At 44.1% G+C, this 25636-nt stretch overlaps 1 protein-coding gene across 1 annotated transcript in view; it reads right to left on the bottom strand.

The window, feature by feature from the left end:
• The window catches only part of RRAGD (Ras-related GTP binding D), a 77369-nt gene extending 53745 nt beyond the window's left edge, over window positions 1-23624 (bottom strand). The window contains exon 1 of the mRNA XM_006870619.1: window positions 23224-23624. Coding sequence (XP_006870681.1) covers window positions 23224-23365 — 142 coding nt within the window. The 5' untranslated portion in view covers window positions 23366-23624. The remainder of the gene's footprint in view (window positions 1-23223) is intronic.
• Window positions 23625-25636: the final 2012 nt, after the last annotated feature.

Genomic DNA, 25636 nt, shown 5'->3' with positions numbered 1-25636 from the left:
TTCTCGGATTATTTACTCAGCATACAGGTTGAATAAGTATGGTGAAAGAACACAACCTTGTCATACTACTTTCTTAATTTTAAACCATTCAGTGTTCCCATGTTCTTTTCAAACAACTGCCTCTTGGTCCACGTACAGATTTCCTCATGAGCACAATTAAGTGTTCCGGAATACTCATACTTCATAATGTTGTCCATTGCTTGTCATAATCCACACAATTGAAAGTCTTTTCATGAAGCACAGGTAAACATCTTTCTGATATTCTCTGCTTTCAGACTATAAATCCATCATTGTTGTTGTTGTTGTCAAGTGCCATGGAGTCGGTTCCGACTCATAGTGACCCTGTACAGGGTTTCCGAGGCTGTAAATCTTTAAGAGAGCAGAAAGCCTCATTGCTCTCCCACGGAACAACTGGTAGTTTCGAACTGCTGACCAAACTATAAATCTGAGCAAGTTAGTGATCATAAAATTAACTTCCTGTTGTTGTTAAGTACCATCGAGTTACCACCGACACAGCGCCCCTGTACAGGATTTCTAAGGAGTGGCTGGTGAGTTTGAACTTCTGACTCTGTGATTCAAGCTAACCTTGAGACCAAGTGCTTACCCTACAGATGGAAAATAAATAGATGAGACTAGATAACATCAAAGTACATGATGTACAGTAAAAATGAACATTGCTAGATCATCACCAACTCTTAACTGAAAGTTAAAAACAAACAAACACAAAGGAGTGAATACTGTTAATTTGGAATTGTGGGGTGTGCAAGATTCATAAGTATGGAGGAACAAAGTAGAGAGCTGTGTACACTTTCCAAGGCAGGAAGGGGCCTAACAGCAGAGAGGAGGGCCAGCCCTGAGGGTCGGGTATTCCCAGGTTTTATCGTATGTTTTTTTTTGTAAGTGGGACTGCAAGGGGGCCTTGCAGATAAGTGGAATGGGAGGCAGATTTACAAAGTAAGTGATGGCTCCCTCTGGACTAGTATCACAGGTACTGGAAGGTGATTTAAGATACTGGCCATTTGGTAAAGTATCACAGGTATTGGGAGGTGATTAAAGATACTTTCCATAGCTCAGCCTTAGGGGGTAATTTATGGCCATTGGGCAGTTTAGGGAGTTGCTCATTAGTGAGGTCAGCTGTTCTCCATTCCTGAAAAACAAGCTCAGTGAAACAGGCTGGGGAGTCGCTTATCAGTGGGGCCAATAGTTCTACATTCCTGCAAAACAAGCTCACTAAATAAACAGGCTGGGGTCTCACAGGAGTTTAAACACTGTAGTTAAATTGCTATTCTTAACAAAGGAACTATAGCTGGGGGATTAGGATGGTGGTCTCATTATCAGTCACTGCTTCCTGCTGATTTCAGGTCATAGAGATGCCCCTACCTGTAGGTCCAAAGATGGCTCCTTAAGAGGGAAAGGCTGCAACTGAACAGTGCTAAATTGAACAGGACCAGTAAACAACATTCTTATCAACAGAAAAAAGATTGAAGTTATCAAGGACTTCATTCTTCTTGGATCAACTATCAACACTCATGGAAGCAGCAGTCAAGAAATCAAATGACATAATGTATTAGGCAAATCTGCTGCACAAGACCTTTTTAAAGTGTTGAAGAGCAAAGATGTCAGCTTGTGGACTAAGGTGTGCCTCACCCAAGCCATGGTATTTTCAATAACCTCATATGCATGCAAAAGCTGGACAGTGAATAAGGAAGACCGTAGAAGAATTGATGCTTTTGAGTTATGGTGTTGGAGGAGAATATTGAAAGTGCATGGGCTGCCAAAAGAACCAATAGATCTGTTTTGGAAGAAGTGCAGTCAGAGTGCTCCTTGGAGGCCAAGATGGCCAAACTTCGTCTCTCATACTTCAGACATATTGTCAGGAGGGACCAGTCGCTGGAGAAGGATATCATGTTTGGTAAGGTGGAGGGTCAGAGAAAAAGAGGAAGACCTTCAACGAGATAGACTGGCCAAGTGGCAGCATCGATAGACTCAAGCATGCATGGCAACAGTAGTGAGGCTGGCCCAGGATTGGGCAGTGTTTCTTTCTGTGCATAAGGTCGCTATGGGTTGGTACCGACTCGATGACACCTAACAACAACAACAAAGGTTAAGGTTTTTGCAGTAATTTGGCATCATAAAGTGCTGCTTAAAATTTGAATTTGATCTTGGCTAAAAGACATAAGGAAACAGATGACACACGGGCCAAAGATTAAAATCAACACTATGGCAGCTAGAGGGCCCAGTGCTGGAGTTACAAGACAACCAAGATCATATATTAGCTCTGAAGTCCCACCAATCAAAACCACCTGATATTCCTTTTTCATTAAGTTTATTCACTCTACTAAGTATATTTTGTAAATTGACTTGAATTTTTCCTGACTCGTTAACAAAGAAACAACAGTTCTCTCCTAGTATGGCACGCATGCCTCCATAGCTGACCCTTAGTAGGTCTACAGCTCACTTGTTTTGTAACACTACTCCAGCTAAGGAGTTAATCTGTTTTTGGAGGATATTGATTTGATTGGTTAATTTGTGAATAAGTTGATTTAATTCTATGGACAATTGTCGAGCAGAAAATAGAGAGTTAAGTAGGTCTGCAAAACCAGTGGATATTCCAGTTAAAATTCCTAAGGTTATATAAGAACTGTCAAAGCAACTGTCAGGGGTGTTGAGAGTACTCAGGAAGGGGAATACTATCATTGATGAGGGTAAGGTTGGAGAAGATTGTACACTTACAGGTCCAAGTTCAACTGACAGGTAAGCATTAGGACCACAGAGAGTGTGGTTGTCAGGATGTATACGGATGTCAGTAGAGATGTTGAAGTATGGTTTTCCAAGACAGTGAGCCCCTTAGGATGAATTGTATTAGATACCTTCGTAAGTACAAGCTAGGGTCATGCTGGATAGCAGGGGCAGACAAGAAGTCTGTTTTGGAATGATTAACAAATTGAAAGCCCAATTGAAGGACAGGATGGTAGGATTCCATCCAATTACATATTTTTGAGGAATGGATACCTTAAACTCTTTAGAGAATTTAGTAGGGTCTGTTGAGAAGGTACCTAACTTAGTTTCAATTTGAGATATGTCTGACATAGAAAAAGGGATATAAACTCGAATAACACCCTCTGAGCCTGCAAATTCCCAGAGGGGGAGCTGGTTGAATGGGCCAGAAGGCCCTTGGAAAGGTTGACCAAAGGAGTATGGCTGGGGGAGAGGGAAGGATTAGTCAGTGGGGGAGACACTGGAGGAAGGGATAGAGGAGGGGTTAAGAGACTGGGCGAAAGAAGGGAGGAAGGGAGTGCTTGAGAGAGGGAGGTCTTCAGGATCTACCCCATGCCATCTAACCCTATCCCATTTTTCATGAACGAACAGCTAAAAGAGTTTTACTGGATTTGGTAAGCTCAGTGCTGGGGCCTCTCCAAGGTGGGTTTTGAGCTTGTTGAAGGCAACTCACATTCAAAGGTCCACACCAATCATGTTTTCTCTTCTCCTTTTGTTATCGTTGTTGCTAAGTGCCATCCAGTCAGTTTCGACTCATAGCGACCCTGTATAGGGTTTCTGAGGAGTGGCTGGTAAGTTTGAACTGGCGTCCTTATAGTTAAAACTGACCTGAGTGTCCAGTGCTTATCCTACAGCACAACACCAGGACTTCATTCTCCCTTTAGGGTATCATATAACAGTTTTGCAATAAGATCAAAGTTAGGCACTCAAATCCTAATGAGCCCAGTCTTTCCCAGAAACTGTATCTTAATTGAGAGGACCCTCAGTCTAGTACTTATTTTCTTTCAGGGTCAAAATCTAGTTCCCTGGGACAGCATGGATCCCGGGCTGAGTGCTTTTGTTTTAGAGATCTGGATCCCTAATTTGAGAAAGAAATTTCTACCAGGAGTGTTTGTACACGCAGGCAGAAAAACAAAAGTATGCAGAAAGTATTATCTTAGATATGACATAACAATGGCTTAGTCAAGGAAGAGGGGCTGTTGGGCTGGTGGTTGAGTCAGGCTCCTGGTGGGGGGGGGGTGAAGGGGTCTTAGTAGAAGGTGGGAGTAGGGCTCAAGAAGAGCACTCGCCCCTGCACAAACATGCCCCGGTTATAAGGTGGGTCCATCTAGGATGTCTTCCGGCTGCTTAGACATTTCAGATTTAAAAACAAATACATGCAGGGGATCTTTCCCTTAGATTTCACAGCAGCAGCCTCTTCTCCAGCCTTTTCCCCACTCAGGGTTTTGGTATAGAGCCAGAACGCATTGCACATAAGAGATTCCTCCACATTTTCTGTCTCTTTTGCAAAAGAGATCTAACTGTATAATGGTGTTAAAAGAGACGGACCCATTAATAGGCCATTGTTCTTGGTCCCCAAGGGTGTTCTGGGGCCAGGCAGTATTGCAAAAGAAAATTAGTTTCCTTTTCTTAATTTCCTCTGCTGGCAGGTCTCTCCAATGAGTTAGCAAGCAGCCTAGGAGGCAGTCTTTTTGGTAGGCTTGAGGTTTGGTCCATGGTGGACCAGCTTTTCTACAAGTGGTGGTCAACAATTAAAGGACCATGTTGTTATTGTTGTTAAGTAGCATCAAGGCGATTCCAACCCATAATGACCCTGTATGGGGTTTCCAAGGAGCAGGTGGTGAGCTTGAATCGCTAACCTTGCGGTTCAAATGATTTTGCAGTCTGGCGCAGTAACCAACAGCGCCACACCAGGGCTCCATGGGCGGATGAATATAAGCCTCGTGGACTTCCAAAAATAAATTCCTCCACCACCTATGTCCCAGAAGTGCTAGTCTGAAAAGAAGTTGTACAACTTTCAACATGTTTTGGTTTAGGAGGGCCAGGGGAGAAAACAGGTGGCCTGGCCTCCCTTTAGCAAGGGCTATAGCATAGTGGTTATGAATCGGGTTGCAAACCGCAAGGTTAGGAGTTGGAAACTACCAGCTGTTCCGCGAGAGAAACATGAGGCTTTCTGCTCCCGTAAAGATTTACAGCCTCGGAAACCCTATACAGGCGACTCCACGGCACACAGCCACCACCATCCTGGCACTTTTGAGCACAGAAAACATGTACTCACAGACACCAGTAGGGGGAGTATGCCCTTTCAAACTTTGTCAAGGAGTTGGGGGGAAGGGGTCTATGAACCAAAGAGGGCCCAATTCGCAGTGCCGACTCTACACAGGGGACAAGATGGCAGTCCAGGAGTTAAACAGCATCACACAACGGGCCCAAGATCTTCACACAAGACAGAAAAATAAGTATTTATTTTTATTTTATATAATAAGTCGGCCTGCTAAATTTAGGAATGAAAGAATTACTAGGGATCAGAGTAACGTTAAGAACTAGAAAGTGTTCAGTTCAACCAGGCAGCCAAGAGCCTGAGTGAGCCAAAGAAATAGGGACTGACGAACAGCGAACAGGTGAAGGTCACAACTCAGAACAGTGTCTTGGTCCCTCTTAAGGAACAGAGTGATACCAAAGTTTGTCGGGATAGCTCTGAAAACCAAGGCTTGTCAGAGGGCAGTTGAAGAATAACAGATGTGAGAGAAATCATACAGCAGCCTTAGCCTTAAGAGAGAAGAGAAGACTTCCAGTGGGCCTTGGGGACTTGAGGAGAAGAGAAATGAGGAGCATATACAGGCAGATCATAGCTCAGAGTTGCAAGCAAGTTCAAAGAAAGCTTGAACATCAGGACCTCAGACCATTTGCCAAAGTGTTGGCAATAAATGTCAAGCTTGCAGATAGTATTGTGACTAAGAAGTCCATTCTCCAGCCACACAATTTATATTGGGGCCAGGCCTTAAGATTAAACACTTAGGCTTGAGGTCAGGCCCAATGCCTTCAGATTCTTAAGTAGACATTTCAAAGGGGAGTCTTTAGATGGTGTTGAAATAGAGAATTTCAGGGATGAAAACAAGCTGAAACAAAAGTCCCCCCCTTAAAGACCTAAGGAAATCTGACAAAGGGTCCAGCATCCCTGAGTCTGATGCCAGACTGAGACTTGGAGATCTACATCATAGACAGAAGACCCCAGGTCTGGTGCAAGACCGAACCTAGAGAAGATACAATCAGGAAGCATCCTTCAAGTCCATGCCCTGAACAGAAAGTAACAGGTTTCACCAACCAAGGAAGAAAAGTAGAACTATCACTTCTGACCTACAGAGTATTTTGTGTCCCGAAATGAGATATGACTTACTGACCTAAGTCTTGAGCTGGATGGCTAAAGATGTGGTGCTGGGGATTGACAAGGGAGAGCAAGTCCAAGAAACCGGCCTCACAAGACAGGATCAGGGGGTTAGCTTGGAGCTCATTCTACAGCCCACTGCTCCAAAGTGTCAAAAAGCTGAGTGAAAGAAAGAGAAAATGTGAGTGTGAGTCAGCCTCTTGGGGACAGGATCACTGCCAGCCGCGCTCTAGAAGGCAATGGAGAAGAAGGAAGATCTCCATACAGGCCAACAAAATGTTAGGTTGGGCCAGGGTCACAGGGTGTGAAAGAATTCAAAAGTATGGAGGTACAAAGCAGAGAGCTGTATTCACTTTTCTCCAAAGGGGTTTAACACCAAAGAGTAGTGCCAGCCCTAAGGGACATGTATTTCAGGTTTTTATTGTTTTTTTTTTTTATGAGGGAAGGAAAATGGGCTTTGTGGACAGGTGGAATGGGAGACAGATTTACAAGTGATGGCTCCCTCTGGGCTAGTATAACAGGGTACTGGGAGGTGATTTAAGATATTATTGCTCTGCCTCCCGGGAGGTCATTTACAGCCTGTGGACTCTGGGCAGAGTTTAGGGCCTCACTCATTGGTGGGGCCAGCAATTCTACATTCCTACAAAACAAGATCAGTAAAAAAAGGCTGGGTCTTACATGAGTTTAAACACAGCAGCTGAGTCCTTCAAGTATTGCTTGGTGGTGGTTATGTGCCATGGAGTCCATTCCGACTCATAGCGACCCTGTATAGGGTTTCCGAGGCTATCAGTCTTTACAGGAGCAGAAAGACTTACTGTTCTCTCAAGGAGCGCTGGTAGATTTGAACTGTTGAGTTACCAGTGGGTAACTATGTATGTGGGTGCTGGACAACATGTAGAATGTTTGTTTTTTACTGTGGACCAAGGTCAAAACACTTTATAAACCATTGCTGTAAATCAGGAGAGGTTTTGTACATTGTTGTGGTTTAATGTCACATTGAGTTGGTTTCCAAGGAGTGACTGGTAAGTTTGAACTGCTGACCTTGCAGTATAAACTGACCAGGCAGTTCAGTGCTGTAAGGTGCTTTCAAGTTAGTTCCAACTCACAGCAACCCTAGGTCTAACCAAATGAAACACTGCCCGGTCCCAACTAAGACACTGACTACTTCAAATGCAGGTGCGGGTGCTATAAAGGCACAAAGTGACTGGCTTACAAGTTTTCAAGAGGGAGTTCAGTTTCAGAGTGGGTGGTCGGGAGGTAGAATCCCCACTGAATAGTTTTCATCTTGTCTAGACGGGTCTGGTGAAAGGAGATGGGGATAAAATTCTTATGATTCAATAATGAGTAATTGTTATCATGACTAATTGCGATGATCACATCTGTAAAGCTAGAAATTTTGTAATGAAAAGGGGAGAATAGTTAATCTTGCATTCTAGGACTATCAAGAGAGAAGAGCGTGAGTGGAATGTGGGACCTTATCCAGAGAAGCAGGGACACCAGAGATGGAGGAAGAGATGAGGACATGGAGAGAGAGAGCAGATGAGGACTCTAGATTCATGGAAAGAGAAAGGGTGTATACTCGTTGCCAGTAGGCAAGCTTGCAGAATGTGCCCTTTAGTTGTTTAAATGATTATATATTCATGAGTGTTTTTGTGTACCCCCCCCCAACAAAAAAACAGAGGGAATAGAAAGAAGCAAATACTGTTGAATGATGATGGAGGAGATAGTAATCATTGCAATGAAACGATGAGAATAAAACCAATGTTCTCCCATGTAAACTATCACTCAATTCACAATAAAAACTCGAGAAAAAATACTATATGGGTCCTGAGCCCCATCCAGACCCATAAGTCAGAACTGACTCCACAGTACTTAACAACAACCTAAAATGTGGGGGCAATAAAGGCACAAAGTCACTGGCTTACAAGTTTTCAAGGGGGAGTTTAGTTTAAGAATGTGCAGAGAAGTTAAAAGTTCCCACTGAATAGTTTTCATCTTGTCTAGATGGGTCTGGTGAAAAGAGATGGGTATAAGATTCTTATAATTCAATAGTGAGTAATTGTTATCATGACTGTGACTGTCACAACTATAAAGGTGTAAGTTTTGTAACAAAAACGGGGGACTTAATCTTACAGTCCAGAAACAGAGGACCCTAGGACCATCAAGGAAGAAGAGCACAAGTGGAATGTGGGACCATATCGAGAGAAGCAGCGACACCAGAGATGGAGACAGAGATGAGGATATGGAGAGAGGGAGCAGCTGAGGACTTTAGACTCATACAAAGAGAAAGGCTGTGTGCTGGTGACCAGGAGGCAGACTTGCAGAATGTGTGCTTTGGTTGTTTAAATTATATATTCCTAAGTGTTTCTGTGTATATCTCCCCACCCCACCTCCCAAAAAGAAAAGAAAAACAGAGGGAATGGAAGCAAATACTGTTGAATGATGATGCATGGAGGAGATTGTAACCACTGCAATGAAACGATGAGAATAAAACCAATGTTCTCCCATGTAAACTACCACTCAGTTCACAATTACAAAAAAAACCCAAAAACATATATATATATAGGGGGAAACAAAAATGGTAGTGTTAATTTAGGGATTTATGGTGTAAGTACTTGGAGAGTCATTATACAATTTTTCTTGTTCAGACTCGAAATTTTCATAATAAAAGATAAAAAAATCAATATACTAGTCTATATATGACAAAAAATTTAAAATAAAAAAACACTGCCTGGTCCTGCACCATCTTCACAACTGTCATGTTTGAACCCACTGTTGCAGCCACTGTGAAAATCCATCTCACTGAGGGTCTTCCTCCTTTCCATGACCCTCTACTTTACCAAGCATGTAGTCCTTTTCTAGGGACTGGTCCCTCCAGAGAGCATGTCCAAAGTACAAGAGACCAAGTCTTGCTTTCCCCACGTCTGTACAGCATTCTGGCTTTACTTCTTCCAGGATAAATTTGTACATTAAAAAGGAACAAAAATCCTCCCAATAGTCTTCTCCCCATCCGTCTTAGTTATCTAATGCTGCGATAATAGAAATGCCACAAGTGGATGGTTTTAACAAACAGAAATTCATTCTCTCACAGTTTAGGAGGCTAGGAGTGTAATTTCAAAGTGCTGACCCTAGGGAACGGCTTTCTCCCTGTCATCTCTGGGAGATGGTCCTTATCTCTTCCTGGTCTCTTGGGGATCTCCATATGTCTTGGCATCTTTCTTATTCCATCACTCTCTCTGCCCAATTGTTTCAGCCCTTTCTTTGTCTCAAAAGAGACTGGCTACCAGAAACAGAGGACCCTAGGACCATCAAGAGAGGAACGCACAAATAGAATGCGGGACCTTATCCAGAGAAGCAGCAGTGCCAGAGATGGGGGCATGGAGAGGAGGAGTGGCTAAGGACTCTAGATTCATCAACTAAGAAGAGAAGGACAAAGAACTGATGGCCAGGAGCAGACTTGCAGAATGTGCCCTTTGGAGATGTAAATCATTATATATGCCTGAGTGGGTTTTTTTGTTTGTGTGTTTTTTTAAAAAAGCTAAAGGAGCTCTGGTAGCGTAGTGGTTACGAATCGGGCTGCGAACCTTAAGGCCAGCGGTTCGAAACTACCAGCCGCTCCGCGGGAGAAAGATGAGGCTTTCTACTCCCGTAAAGATTTACACCCTCGGAAACCCTGTACAGGGTCGCTATGGGTCGGATCCGACTCGACGGCACTTAACAACAACAACAACAAAGTGGATAGAGAGAAATACTTTTAACTGATGGTATATGGAGGGGATTATAATCCATGTAATGAAACAAGTTATATGAATTGTTGAATGTGAAAATGATGATGTGCCCTGTAAACTTTCACTCAATCCACAATAAAAACCTTAAATTAAAAATAATAATAATATAACCAGCAAAACTATCCCTAAAACACAACAACAAAATGTTTCTAATAATTCTCTGAAAGATGAAATTTACTGGTGGTTTTCCTTTGGTTACCTGGTTATTTTGGTATTTTCCAAATTTATTATAGTTTTTATAGTTGTTGTTGTTAGGTGCAATTGAGTCAGTTCTGACTCATAGCGACCCTCTCACAACAGAACAAAACACAGTCTAGCCCTGCACCATCTTTACAACCACTGCCATGCTTGAGTCCATTGCTGTTGGCATTGTGTCAATCCATCTTGGAGGCCTTGATTCAGAAGTCTCTAATGAATGTAGAACATAGTTTAACTTTGGTAAGATATCTTAATACAAGCACCAATAGGGATAATGCCCTTAGAGGTAAAAAATTAGAAACAAACTCAGTCCAAATGTAGAAAATAAACTCTGAAAAAAAAAAAAAAGAGAGAGAGACTGTCTCACAGCACACCCTAGTTATGCTAATCCTGTGTCACTAACAAAGACATCCATTCCCAAACGGGATTGTAACCACAGGTGTCTAGTCAATTTTGACTCAGGGATCCCACAGGATAGAGGAGAACTGTTCCATAGGGTTTCCTAGGCTGTCATTCTTTATGGAAGCAGACAGCCTCACCTTCTTCCTTGAAGCAACCACTGGGTTAAGGAGTCCTGGTGGCACAATAGGTTAACTTTTAGGCCACTAACCGAAAGGCTGGTGGTTGAAAATCCACGAGTCACTTGGGGGGAAAATGAGCCTGTCTGTTTCCATAAAAACTTAGTCTTAGAAACGATATAGGGTCCCTATGAGTCCGATTCAACGCAAAGGCAGTGACTTAACTCACTGCACCCCAGGGCTCCTTCACCACAGAGAGGTTAGGATTTACAACCCATTTTTGAATGACTTAATTCAATCCAGTATACCACTCTTCACTCAAGTGTTTCTACTTCTGAAACCCAGAGAGGGCAATTCTGAGCTTCCCAAAGGAGGCCACTCCACTCAGGGAATGATAAGCATGGGACTCAAATCAGAAAGGGAACACTTCAACCCCAGGGCTTTCAGAGAATGCTATTTTCCCCCAAGTATTACCCACTCTCCAGGCTTAATACCAGCAACTGAGAAAGGTAGAACTGTAAAAGGAAATGAAGGATGAGACTGTAAAACCAGCAAAAACCAGAACCTGTGTAGGGTGGAAATCTGTCAGAAGGAAAAGTCAAGTTGTTTCCAACAAAACAAGAGTTAGAAAAGTGTTAAGACTTTGACAGGTGCCACCTGTCAAAAGTGGAAAACTTGTGAGACCAGGAAAAAAAGGTGGTTTCATCAAAGTTCTGACTCACTCAGGTTTCACTATGGTTGCTTTGAAAGGGGCTCTGAAATCAGATAGTAACTACAGGACGTGGAGGGCAGAGGCAGCCAGAAAGGGCTCCTGAAAAGTGCCAAGAACTACCCAATATGGGGGGGGGGGGTGCCTACAAAGGCAAGAAGTGACTGGCTTACAAACTTTCATGGGGGATCCTAAATGCAGAGGCCACGGAGGAAGGCAGACTCTCCACTGAGTAGTATCCAATCTGTCTGGGCAGGGCTGATAAAAGGAGATGGGGATAGGTCCCTTATGGTACAATAGTGAATAATTGTTATCAGGGCTGACTATGAGGGTTGGAAATGTAAAAGTAGATGTTCTGTAGCAAAAGGAGGGGAGTGATTGACTTTGCAGTATAGGAGCCGAAGTCCCTGGGACCACCTAGTGAGAAGAGCGGAGTGCGGGAACCTACCCAGAGTAACAGTGACGCCAAAGATGGAGGCAGAGACAATGACATGGAGAGATGGAGAAGCTGGGGACTTTAGACACAGAGAGGGAGAGGGGTTGTATGCTGACATCCGGGGGACAGGCTTGCAGGTTGCTTGATTATGCATGGAGGGGATTGTAACCGTGGCAATGAGACGATATATGACAGAATGAATATAAAGCTAATGTTCTCCCATGTAAACTATCACATAATTCACAATGAAACATTGAAAAAAAAAAAAATGCCAAGGAGAGTTCAGTAGACATGTAGTAGACCAGGTGAGTTGAAATTGGCAAGGTTGTTGTTGTTGTTAAGTGCCGTCGAGTCGATTCTGACCCATAGAGACCCTGTATAGGGTTTCCGAGGAGCCGCTGGTGAGCTTGAACCACCAACCTTGCAGTTCAAATGGATTTGCAGTCTGGCACATTAACCACAGCGCCACATCAGGACTTCAGGAAGAAGGTAGTTCATTCTAAATTCTTAAAAGGTTTCTGGAATGCCTGCCATGTGTTAGGCAGGACTGAGCCAGGGGCTACAGCACAAAGAAAAAAGATTTATCCCCTAATAATCCAAGAGGAAAACAGACAAGTAGCATCGACAATCACAGTGCGTTGTGTGATCTTGGTAAGGACTCACAGAGAGGGCTCCCTGGTGAAATAACATCTGACACTTCAAGAGGAGAAGGAATAAAAGAGATGAATGAGAGGAAAGGTTATTCCAGGAACAGTTTGGCAAATACAGGGAACTGGAGTTTAGGGATTATAGTTTAAAGGCAAGAAAAGGCTACCTGTTGCCCAATGGCTTCCCACGACAATTAGAATAAAATCCAAATGTCTTCCTCCTCCAAAAGGCCCTACACAAGGGCTGCACCCACCCCCTCACACAAACACGCACACACACACCCTTAATGCCTGTTCATCTCTTCCACTTGTTCCCTGTCCTCCAGCCACACTGTCCTTCCTGCTCCTGAGAAACTCACTCATTCTCACCTTAGAGTCTTGATCTTGCTCCTCCCTCTGCCTGAAAGGCTTTCCTCTCAGGCTTACCCTACCTTTTTCTCCCCACTCAAATTAGCTGCAGTTTCATCTCAACAATTTGTACCTCATATGCATGTGAAAGCTGGACAGTGAATAAGGAAGACCATAGAAGAATTGATGCCTTTGAGTTATGGTGTTGGAGAATTTTGAAATAATCACGGGCTGCCAAAAGAACCAACAGATCTGTGTTGGAAGAAGTGCAGCCAGAGTGCTCCTTGGAGGCCACGATGGCCAAACTTCGTCTCTCATGCTTTGGACATATTGTCAGGAGGGACTAGTCAGTGGAGAGGGATATCATGTTTGGTAAGGTGGAGGGTCAGAAGAAAAGAAGAAGACCCCCAAACGAGATGGATTGGCAAAGTGGCAGCATCAGTGGGCTCAAGCGTGGCAACAATTGTGTGGTTGGCTCAGGACCGGGTCTCTATGAGTGTGCATAGGGTCTCTATGAGTCGGTACCAACTCGATGACACCTAACAACAATCTTTATGGAAACAGAATACCAGTTTTTTTCTCCTACAGAGCAGGATTTGAACTTATGACCTTTTGGTTCCCAGATGAGCACTCAACCATTGCACCACTAGGGTTCCTGTTTGGCTAGATGTTGTTGTTGTTAAATGCTGTTGAGTTGGTTCCAACTCCTAGCGAACAGTGCAAATAATATATGTATAGGGGCAGATCGTTTAGGTAATACAGGATTGCTATGCGTTAGAATTGATTGAATGACATACTACAACAACAGGTTGGTGGTTCAAATCCACCCAGAGATACCATGGGAGACAGGTGTGGCAATCTGCTGCCAAAAGGACCATCTTAAAAACCCTATGAAGCAGTTCTACTCTGCACACATGAAGTCCCACATTGAAATCGATTCTGAGGCAACCAACAACTGTTCTAAATCAGGTTCCCTCACTTTCTGGGCCTCAGCCCTTTATCTGTTTAGCAGTACTTATCATTATCCACTGAAGTTCCTAGGTGGCAAAAACATTAAGCACCTGTCTACAAACTGAAAGGTTTCCAGTTCAAACCTACCCAGACGTGCTTCAGAAGATCTAGTGATCTGCTTCCAAAAGGAAAAAAATGTCTCTGCTCTGATACACATGGGATCACTGTGCATCAGAATTGATTCAGTGGCAACTGGCTTGATTTGGTTTGGGATCAGTATAAACAATTACCTTTTTTTTCTCTTTTTCATATTTATTTTCTTATGTTTACTTGTTTGTCTCTTTCACGTAAACAGATGAAATACAATGTAGCATTTGGCATGAGTTCAATAAATATTTTTAATAAATTAGTTTTTATAGAAAGAAACAGGCTAGCTCATGAATTAGATGCTGAGTAGGTGGGTGTTTACTCTGAAAGCAACAAGGAAATCACTAAGGAGACTAACATTGTCAGATTTACATTTCAGGAAGTTCATTCCAGAAGGAGACTTCCTAGAGAAGCCAGTGTGGAGGCAGTTAGGAAGTTTTATGAGAATAGAAATGAGAACGACACAAAGGCACAGGCAGTGGAATCGAGCAAAAGGAAAAGATTTGTGAAATGTTCAAGGAGAATCAATAAAACTGGGTGGCCCACGTTGAGGGAGAGACAGACAGAGACAGCGAGAAGTCCTGGGTTCCTGACTTTGCAGACCAAGGGAACATGGGAAGGGCCCTTTTCATCACCAAGATACTAACGGAGAAGACACTGAGCAGGTGTTTACACTTGTGGGATCTGCGTGTTTACCAGGTGCTCTGTGGGAGAAAGATGAGGCTTTCTGTTCCTATAAAGATTTACAGCCTCAGAAACCTTATACAGGTCACTATAGTCGGAATCAACTCCACGGCACACCACCACCATATATATCCAAAGAGAGAGAGAGCTCAGGTGGGGAAGGAGTCTGGGATCTCAGAAGGATGGGAAGGATGTGAGGCTACACCGACAGGCTGCTAAGGCAGGTCATCCCTTTCTCGATCTTGTTGACCTAGGATGAAGCATGTTTGAGGGAGTTTTAGCTTGGCCACAGTGAAACAGCTCAATCCCAACTTACTCCAATGTTTCATCCAGCAATTACCAGGTACTGACCATTTAGGAGGTCTTCAGTGTCATCTCTAATCCTTTAGTACAGAAAAACAAAACAAAAAACAAGGCAGTTTCCATTGAGTGAATCCAACTTCGGGTGACCTCCTGTGTGTCACAGAACTATGTTCCGTAAGGCTTGCAAAGGCTGACTTTTCAGAAGTTGCCAGGCCTTTCTTTCAAGGTACCTCTGGGTAGACTTGACCCACCAACCTTTCAGTTAGCAGTCAGGTACTTAATGATCAGCAACACCCAGGGGTTCTAATCCCCAAGTGGTGGTGAGTGGTGGCAGTGTGCAGTGGAGTCAGTTCCAACTCATAGTGACCCTGTGTAGGGTTTCCGAGGCTGTTAATCCTCATGGGAACAGAAAGCCACATGTTTCTCCAGCAGAACGATTAGCAGTTTCAGCCAGACTTGTAACCACTATGCTACCTAAGTAGATACCAATTAACCCTTACAGATGTAAACACTGAGGCTTCAATACTTAGCACAATACATACTAAATCAGGAATCCTGGTATGGAGCTGTAGGATAAGCACTCATCTACTACTCATAAGGCTGGCAGTGCAAACTCACCAGTTGCTCTTCGGAAGCCCTATACAAAGTTGCTATGAGTTGGAAGCAACTCACCAGCACTTAACAAAAACACCACCAACATACTAAATAAATACTCCTTGGTTGGGATGAATAAATGAAAGTGAGCAGGTCTGAAGCTAAATTAATCCAGGCTTTAAAAAGAAACTTCATGGTGGACTTTGGCCCAGACCTACAACTGACACTGGATATCAAAAGGATCAGTTGTATGCCTAGGTAAAGTTACCCACTGTGGTTAGGGACACAAAATTTATCTTCTCCTTGTGGCGCTGTGGGTTAATGCGTTGGACTGTAAAGTCGGTTTGATCTGCAGGGTCACCAGTTCAAGCTCACCAGTGGCTCCTTGGAAACCCTATGTTGTTGTTGTTAAGTGCCATCGAGTCGGGTCCGACCCATAGCGACCCTGTACAGGGTTTCCGAGGGTGTAAATCTTTACGGGAGTAGAAAGCCTCATCTTTCTCCCACGGAGCGGCTGGTAGTTTCGAACCGCTGACCTTAAGGTTCACAGCCCGATTTGTAACCATACGCTACCAGAGCTCCTTTGGAAACCCTATATAGGGTTGCTATACAGGGTTTCCATATGTTGGAACCAATTCGACGGCACTTAACAACAACAACAATTTTCTCCTTGGAGTCCTTCCTGGTGTGGCACTGTAGGATAAGCACTTGACTGCAAGGTTGATCTGAACAACAAGGTTGGAGGTTCAAGCTCACCAGCTGCTCCTCAGAACCCTATATACATAGTCGCTGTGAGTCGGAACTGACTTTAAGGCACTTAACAACAGCAATCTTCTCGTAGGTCTTTTCAATACCAGAAATCTCCAAATAATCCAGCTTTGAAACTGGACTACTGAAGACCACCAAAGGGGCAGCATTACACGGAGAGGTCTTCTAATGGGACCATTATCAGCCTTTAATATCAGCATACTAATTACTTAATCCCCAATTTATCCAGGAACTGTCAGAGCCCTGTCAAAAGCCAACAGGCCTTAAAAAGACACTAGAGAAAGAAAGATGAATACGCAAGAGCACAGTGCTGCCTGAGAGCCAAGAATGTTGATCCTTAAAGCCAATGTCAATCTCCTCCTTACACAGAATCTCTCTAGGAGAATAAGACATTGCATGAAATGCACTTTCTAAACCCATGTGTTATCTACTTGTAAGCTATTATAATAAAGAAAAGTTCTCCAAAAAGTGACACATTTGTACAAGCCCAAAATAGAAAAATAAAACAAAAATTTTATGAAGAATTAGGATAATCTGATAGTAAATTTACAGCAGCAAGTGGAATCATTTCTAAAAAGTGCTGGGTTAGTACCAGATTGGGGTTCAAGTCCCAGCTCTGCCATTTACTAGCTGTGTCACCCTGGACATGTCCCTCTAAACCATGAGTCTTAATTTCCTCATCTATGAAAGTCTCTGTTTATGTATGTTCACACACACATGTACTTTTTTCCCAAAACTAAGTCTAGGTAATGAAAGGGGCCTTTTGTAGAATGTGACTATACTTAGAGGCTCACTCTTCCTTAAGTTAGAATCTCTTTGTTATGAGTATTCTTTGGGGTCAACAAAGGCTTGTGGTTTAAGGAAGGGGGCTCTACTTTGCTTCTATTTGCAACAGACTTGTGGCGCCTTTAAATTTTTACAACAGTGGGTTGATCAATGCAACTACTCACACATTCAAGACCCAGGAGTTCAATAAGTTTCAATTCAAGTGGAACTAAATACATGAATAAGAAAAGTACTACTAACCAGAGAATATGTGAAAACCAGAAGATTCTCTGTTGATTTCATTAACTACTAAAAACCTAGTGAGGAAGATTAAATGCAAACAGAATACATATTTTCAAAGGTATAAAGATCTCTGAAAGTGATTTTTATTTATGTGCGAAGACCAAATCTTTCTCTGTGAAATCCTCTCAAAACACTGGTAACTAAAAATTGTTGCTGCTGTTAAGTGTTGGGTATGAGGAGTCTATTCCGACTCATAAACTAAAAACATGATTCCATATTTTCTGAAGATATGTATGCAATAACATTTCTATAGTGTTCTGAATTACCAATGCTGCAATACTGCAAGAAATGAAAGGTATTCTCAGGAAGTTTTTAACAATAGCTTTAAGAGCAAATAAAGTAACATGGATGAACCTGGAGGACATTATTCTAAGTGAAATTAGTCAACCATGAAAAGACAACTGCTTGAGACTACTATTGTAAAAGTAAGCTAAAAGAAACATTCTTTAATGGTTTCCAGAGGTGGAAAGGAAGGGAGATATATTCACTGGCTAGAGGTAGACATTATTTACCTTGGGTCAGGAAGAAGATAGAAGAAAAAAACACGAAAATAAAGATATTTAGTACAAAAAAGGGGTCCTGGTGTGGTGCTCTGGATTACTAATTACAAGGCTGCAAAGTCAGAGATTGAAACCCACCAGCTGCTCCTCAGAAACCTTGCACAGGGTCCCTATGAGTTAGAACCGACTCAATGGCACTTAACAACAATAATTGTTGTTGTTGTTAAGTGCTGTCGAGTCAGTTCCGACCCATAGCGACCCTGTACAGGGTTTCCGAGGGTGTAAACCTTTACGGGAGTAGAAAGCCTCATCTTTCTTCCACGGAGCAGCTGGTAGTTTCGAACCGCTGACCTTAAGGTTCTCAGCCCAATTCGTACCCACTACGCTACCAACAATAATAACAGTACCAAAAAAAAAAAAAAGATCTATATGAGATTAAATTGACAATAGCAGCTTAAAAGATTGAATGGAAACCTTTAGGGGGCAGTGTGCACTTATGTTAGTGAAGGTGGAACAGCTCAGAAAAGGAGGCTGAGAATAGTTACACAATTTGAAGAAGGTACTCAATTGTACATGTAGAAAGTGTTGAATTGTTTGCTGTGTGTCTTCTCAACAAAACCAAAAAAAAATATCCAGAAAAAGAGCAGATGAAAGTTGCTTATATGTACTAGATGGCTCAATGGTTAAGTGCTAGGCTGCTAACTGAAGGTTTTTGGTTCAAATCCACAAGCAGCTCTGTGAGAGTAAAGACCTAGCAATCTGCTTCCATAAAGATTTCCGCCTAGGAAACCCTACAGGGCAGTTCTATTCTGTCACATGGGTCACTAGGAGTCAGAATCAACTTCATATTACAGCATTTTACAGATCTGGAAAACTAAACTGGAGTCCTCCCCAGAGGTCTTTGAGAAAGTTGACCAGAACACATTAGGGCAGGCATAAGGTGTTTTAGTACTGCAGGAGAGCCGGGGAAAGCCACCGTCACAAAAATTTTTTTCAGAGTTTGGCAGAGAGGGAAAATAAAAGAGGTTTCAAAATAAATGGTATGGGATACAAAAGCAGAAATAAAGTAAGAAAAATGAGCAAGAAAGAGATACCAGTGGTAGGAAGTGAAAACCTGTACAGGGTTTCTGAGGAGCTGCTGGTGAGTTTGAACCACCAACCATGCGGTTCAAACCGATTTAGTAGTTGAGTGCTTATCCTACAGCGCCACACTAGGACTCCTACATAAAAATATGCCCCCTCAGTATATTTATTTGAATAAGCTCAGTGTTTATGGCATGACCTTGGCCAAATCATTCCTCAACTATTCTGCATTTCCATCTCTTTTTTCAGTGTCAGATGGAAACTGAAGAAGTTAGCTGTAGCCAGGACTGTTGTCAAGCCAATTCTTTTTGGACAAGACTGAATCACAAGGGAAGGGGTTTATATTTCCATACATCATGTATTTGACCCTCTCCTAAACCTTGCTCCTGATGGGGCCTTAGAAAAATCCCCTGGCATCTCTCAGCCAGTTTCAGTATCAGGAGAACAGTTATCTCTACTTACTCTTGACAGATGAGAAGATTCTGTGAGGAATTATTTTTAGATTATTTTAAGGAAATAAAGATTGGTTTGAACCGCAAATTTGGTGGTTCAAGCTCACCAGCTGCTCCTCGGAAACCCTACAAAGGGTCGCTATGAGTTGGAAGCTGGCACTTAACAACAACAATGGTGGTTATGTGCCATGGAGTAGGAACTGGCTCAGGGTTTCTGAGGCTGTAAATCTTTACAGGAGCAGAAAGCCTCATCTTTCTCCCACGGAACAGGTGGTAGTTTGGAACTGCTGACCTTAAGGTTCGCAAACCGATTTGTAACCACCACTCTACCAGAGCTACTTAACAACAACAATAAATAAATGTAAATTGCTGGATTCACCCCATCTACATGGATCAGGACAGTGGCACAAGCTGACCTCCTGGATTTGCTTCACTGGATCTGCCTTCAGTAATGACCTAATGTGTCACTTCCTCACATCCTAACTGGGTGTGCAGGATGCCATGGATCTAAGGACTATGCTTAACTAGATTTCAAGTGAGCAAGCTCTCTTAGCCAAGTTTCCTCTGAAAACTGGAAGGGACTTTGGGGGGAAATTTTTTAATTTCTTATTATATAAGATCTTTTCTTTGTTTTCCTTGCTATTACAGCTTTTAGAGCACAATAGTTTTCTCAAGTTTTACAGTCCATCTGTCTTTAAAAAAATCATTATCTTTGGTACAATTGTTGTACCATTGCTCCCTAGATGAGTTGTTTTATCTGAAGCATGGAGGCTGATTTACTACCATGACAGGGAGTGTGTGCTCAAGTAAACTGAAGTGCCTAAAAACACTGTTACTTGTGCATACATTTGGAGTCAAAGACAGAGAAGTGCAATTTAAGTCTCACCTTTGCTGCAACACATGTTAAAAGTACTCTATTTAAAAGGAGCTCTGGTAGCGTAGTGGTTATGAATCGGGCTGTGAACCGCAAGGTCAACAGTTTGAAACTACCAGCTGCTCCAAGGGAGAAAGATGAGGCTTTCTGCTCCCATAAAGATTTACAGCCTTGGAAACCCTGTTCAGGGTCGCTATGGGTCGGAACCGACTCGACAGCACTTAACAACAACATTTAAAAATAAGATCTTGGCCCTTTATAAGAGTGACAATCGTGTTATCCACCTCTAAACTTTTATAGTGCCTGGAAACTTGCTTTGCAATTTACTTGGCAAAGCTACTCAGTCCTGCATCCCACCTGCCAGGATGAATTTCTGAACCTCATGGAAAGTCTCAGATCCTTACTGAGCACAGACACTAAACCATGAGGCTTGCTGTTGTGCCATCGAGTCAGTTCTGACACATAGCAACCCTGTATAAGGTTTCTAAGGAGCAACTGGTGGGTTTTAACCACTGGCTTTGAGGTTAGCAGTCCAGTGCTTATCCTACAGCATCATACCAGGACTCCAAACCAAGAAGTTTATAATGCTTTGCTCGTGGTTCAAAGTGCCCTCAGATCCTTCTTTCCTCAAAATCAGTAAGTTACATTTTTTAAGTTTCAAAGTGTGAAGTTTACCAAAAGTAAAACAGAATTATAATACTAATACAACATGTGCCCTGGGCCCATTAGAAATCAAGATGACTCTTCAGCAGCACCATAGAGCTCCAAGAACCAAGCCTCTGAAAGCAAAGGTATTGGAAGTCACAACTCCCCAGGACCATAATCACTCAGCATTACAGTTGTTAGAAACAGTCCTTGCTGGAACACTGATTGTGGGTTCTGTTAGTTAAGAAAGCATATGTTCTGATAGAAATTGTGCATCAAGACCTAAAACTCCAAAAGCAAAGTCAAGGAAACATGAAAAGACCAGAAGCCAAGAGACAATGGAGGATGCCTTCTGAGAAACAGACCACCTAAGCAAACACAGCAAGTCTAGGGGGAGAAGAGGCCAAGTTTAAGTAGTGTCTGCCAAAGAAACTGAAAAATAAATACTCTTCCTTCTATGTAAATATACTCAATCCTTTTACAGCAAGATCTCAGGTTGGTTCTGAGAACTCACGCAAAAGTAATCGAAAGCATCAGTTACAGCCAGGTTTGCTTTAGGTTAGTAGCAGTGAGGCCTCCAAGATGAGGCTCTGGGGAAGCCCTTTGTTCAGGAAATCCAATCCCACACCTCAGGCAGGGCTTTACACTTCAATTTCAAGATCCCCAAATGAATTTTCTAAGTGTCCCTTTTAAGGAACTGCAGGATAAACAAGCAGGTCCTGTGCTTTTCCAGGAATCCCTCTGTGTCCCATGACAATATTAAACTACAAGGCATTTCCTTCCAGAGATGGTTTCTTTTTTCTCTTTTCTTTCTTTTTCTCTCTCTTCCTTTAAAGAGTATCACACATTCACGTATTGTGTATCTACCTTTCAAATACTTTTGCAAATATATGCCCATTCTGAATCTCTCTGGAGTGCCCAAAGTTCTGGGAGCAACTAATGAATACAATTTGAATAATAATGAAGTGCCCGAACAATTTCATTATGAAAGGTAGCCCTAGAGACTCTAATAACAGGGTTGAAAGGGTCTATCTACAAAAATGTGGCCTGCGTGCTCAACTGTGGGACCAATTACAGAGAATGCAGAAGAGTGAAGTACACAGGTGCAACACCAGTTTAAGCAAATGGAGAATTAGAACAAACTCTCCCGAGAGACAGGCCAATATGAAAAAAGGATGACTTGAAAGCTACTTCTCCCTCATCTCCCTTGCTGATTCATAGAGAGTAAAGCCTACCCTAGGTAAAATAATAAAAAGGAAATGGTCCTTGTGTAGAGAATGTTATATAAGTTCAATGAATTCTCCACCAAAGTTCTTAAAAACCAACAGTTACAAAAATACTTGTTATCTTTCACACAATTTCTTCAATGTGAACTATTTTTAAAGTTTCATTTCTAGAATGCATAAAATTTCACTGATAAGTCAGGTTTAAGAGCAGTATTTTTCTGACCTTTTCAAGTGACCATACGATTAAAGGCCTTTTCCTTGACTTTGAAGGAAATAAAAAAGAGTAACCTTTCTGGAATCCTAAAAGGTTCTTAAAAACCTTAAGAGTAAAACAAGAGCCGACAGGGTGAATGAATGATGGCTAGATTACGCTTCTTGAACAAGAAACAAGAGTTTGCTTCTCAGTGGCAATGTGTTCCCCCGCCCGGTGCTCACTCCTGGACAGGCACTGCCATGTCCAGGTGGTGGCACCGAGTGCAGATAAGGTGTCCTAACAACCGTATCTGCCCGGATCCCAGGAAATCCGTGGTCACCCGGAGACTCCAGGCTCACCTGCGCACACTTTTTCCCTTACCCCTGCCGTCCCGCAGATTCCCCCCAAGCCACGGACATAGGCGATCCTAAGACCCCCACCCCCGGGGCGATATGGACAAGACTGACACCCGCAGCTGCGGACGACCCAGCTAGTCACGCTGCTGCCGGCTGCCTTTTTTAGCAACGACATCTGACCCCGGCTTCAACCGCAGCATACAGGGAGTGGCCTCAGGGCACTCCGAGAGGTTACCTCTCTTCCCCAACCCGCAGTCCCTGCGGGCAGCTGCAGGACAGGGGTAAGGGAGGCCACTGAACGTGCGTCCCTCCAGCCCAAACGCTTCCTCCCTCCCTTCCTCCTCCTCTCCACCCATCCCAGTCTCCCCTCCGAATCCAGGCTCCCCCATTTTGTAGCTCGCGGTCGCTCCTCTGGTGCCCCGCCCCCACCCCGCAACTCCGCTCCTCTGGAGCCCCTCCAAGTCCGCGACCCGCGCGCCCGGCCGGCTGGGGGCGGGAAGAGGCCGAGGGAAGGGAAGGGGGACTGGCTGAGGACGCACGGGCCGGGCGCGGGCGGGAGATCGGGCGCTCACCTCCCTCCTCCGCCCCGCTGTCCGGGTCGGCGTCCGAGGAGTCGGGCCCGTCCCCGTAGTTCGCTAGCCCCACTAGCTCATCTTCCTCCTCCTCGTCGTCGTCCTCGTCTTCCGGCTGCGGCTTCCCCAGCACCTGGCTCATCGCGCCCACCGGCTGGCTGTCCCAGGAGCAGCGGGGGTCCCAGGGGTGGTGCGAAGCCTTCTTGCCTGCAGCCCGCAACCTAGCTCTCAATTTGGGTTTTGTCTGGAGCTTGGTGGGGGACGCGCGTCCCACGCGGCGGGCGGCGCCCAGGTCTGGGTCCGGCAGTTCCCAGCGCGCCGAGCCCCCTCCCCCGCCCCGCCCGCCGGCGGAGGAGTCAGCCGGAGCGCGGCAGTTCCTCCCTGAGAAGGGAGAGGGAGAGACTGCGTGACCCAAGTCACCTGACACACACTGTCATACACTCACACACACACAACCCACAAGGGCGCGCGCGCGTTCCACCACTCGGCAGGACGCTTAGCCGAGACCACACACACTCTCATATGGGGAGCAGGGCGGCACAGCCCCCCAGACAAGCACACACAGAGACAGACGCCGGGTACTCTGGGCCGCCAGGACGCGGCGCAGTCTCCCACCGCGGCTGCGCGCCAAGGGCCCCCAAGCGCTGTTCCTGCACGTGGTCCCCAGCCTAGGCTGTTGAGGTGGGGTCTGCACACTCTTGGAACTCCCCGCGCCCCCTTCACATAAACTGTGTTCCACACGGGCAGCCATCTCCACCTTTCAATCAAGGGCGATGGTTCAGTTTCCAACTGGACTACCCTCCACGCTGTGCCCAGCCCCTCCCGTACCCACCCCAAAGCAGCACGCAAAGGACACCCTGGTGAGTGCTGAGCCGCCCCAGGGAAGAGAACTCTAAGAGAAAAGCACAGAGGAGGCCCAGTCTCCATGGCGATTGCCTTTTAGTGTGCGTTTTGGTTCAAAGTGCTTCCCACCAAGAATATTTAAAAATCAGGCCTACCCAGATGCAAATGTTTCTGAAGCAATACATGCCTCGTGGCTGACTACAGTAGACTGAATAATAATTCCTCTACAGGGACTTGGAGAAGCACTCAATGTATAAGACATAGAAGGGCGATTCATGTGCCACCTCCTAATGCCTCATTGTTACATAGACTGTAATCCCATTTCTCAAAATAAAATATTTCAAAGCTTTTGTGTGTGAGTGGTGATGGGGGAAAGCGACAATTCTCAAATAGGAAGAGCAGCAATGTGGGGGTGAAACTAAAACCTGCATTCCTTCTTCACAAGCTTTTCACCACAGGACATACTGTACCCATCCTTTCTGGGTACTGCAGAAATCACGCGGATGAACTTCCTTCTATCCAGCACATCGCTGCCCTGCATGGTTGTCCAGATCCTACAGGTGCCAGCAGCTCAGCAGGTGTTATCAGGGAGGGAAGAAGGAGGACGGGAGCTGAGGATAGAGGCTGTTGTTGTCTAAGGGTGCTGCCTCTGTAGCTGAACACTTATTGAACACCTACAATATTCCAAGGGCTGGCCTAAGTAAGGGCTAAAGGATGCTCAGGTCAATCAATGTTCCTGGTTTAGAGGAGTTCTTGTCTTGTATTATTCTGATCCTGGATTTTTTTTTTTTTTTTTTTTAAGTAGTTCTAGGTGTACAAAGTGGATACAGACACCTTCTAGGAGACTATTGTTGTTGTTAAGTGCCATAGAGTCATCTGACTCATAGTGACCGTGTATATGGTTTCCGAGGAGCGGCTAGTGGGTTTGAACCACCAACCTTGCGGTTAGAAGTCCAGTGCTTATCCAACAGCACCATAACAGAATATTTCTAACAGGAAAGGTCCTGGGATTTTTCAAGTGGAAACATTATAACTTTGTATGATTGCATCAGTCAAGATCCTTCCCAAGAGAAAAACATGGCACATACAAAGATTTTAACTGAAAAGAATTAAGTGAAGGTACAATTTACAAAAGTGTGGGTTGGGTACAGGGAATCAACACAGGGATTAGCAACAGTCAGAAAAAATTATCACCCTTAAATTTGTCAGGGTAAAGGAAGGGAGCTGGAGTCCTATAGAGGGATCAGCAAAACAGGAGCTACTACTGGGAAAGAAACAGCCAGTGACAGAACCACGTCACATCAAGGTGCCAGTAGTGGTAAGAAGTACCCTGACCTCTTTCCCCTCTCATTCTTCACTCTTCTGTAAATGCCTCTCACTAGCCAAACTGGAAGCCAGAGGTGAAGGGAACCCTAGAATTTAATCCATAAAGGTCAGCCTCAAACACAAACATGGGGAAGAGAGGGCATGGAGTGGATCCAAGGTGGGGGAGAGAAGCACACCCAGCATAGGAGGCTCTACCTGCTCTCATCACTGTTGCTGTTAGGTGACATCAAGTTGGTATCAACTC

The sequence above is a fragment of the Chrysochloris asiatica genome, unplaced genomic scaffold (assembly GCF_000296735.1).
Source record: "Chrysochloris asiatica unplaced genomic scaffold, ChrAsi1.0 scaffold00146, whole genome shotgun sequence".
NCBI lineage: Eukaryota > Metazoa > Chordata > Mammalia > Afrosoricida > Chrysochloridae > Chrysochloris > Chrysochloris asiatica.
Note: the sequence above shows the minus strand (reverse complement) of the source record. Positions and strands in the feature narration are given on the sequence as shown.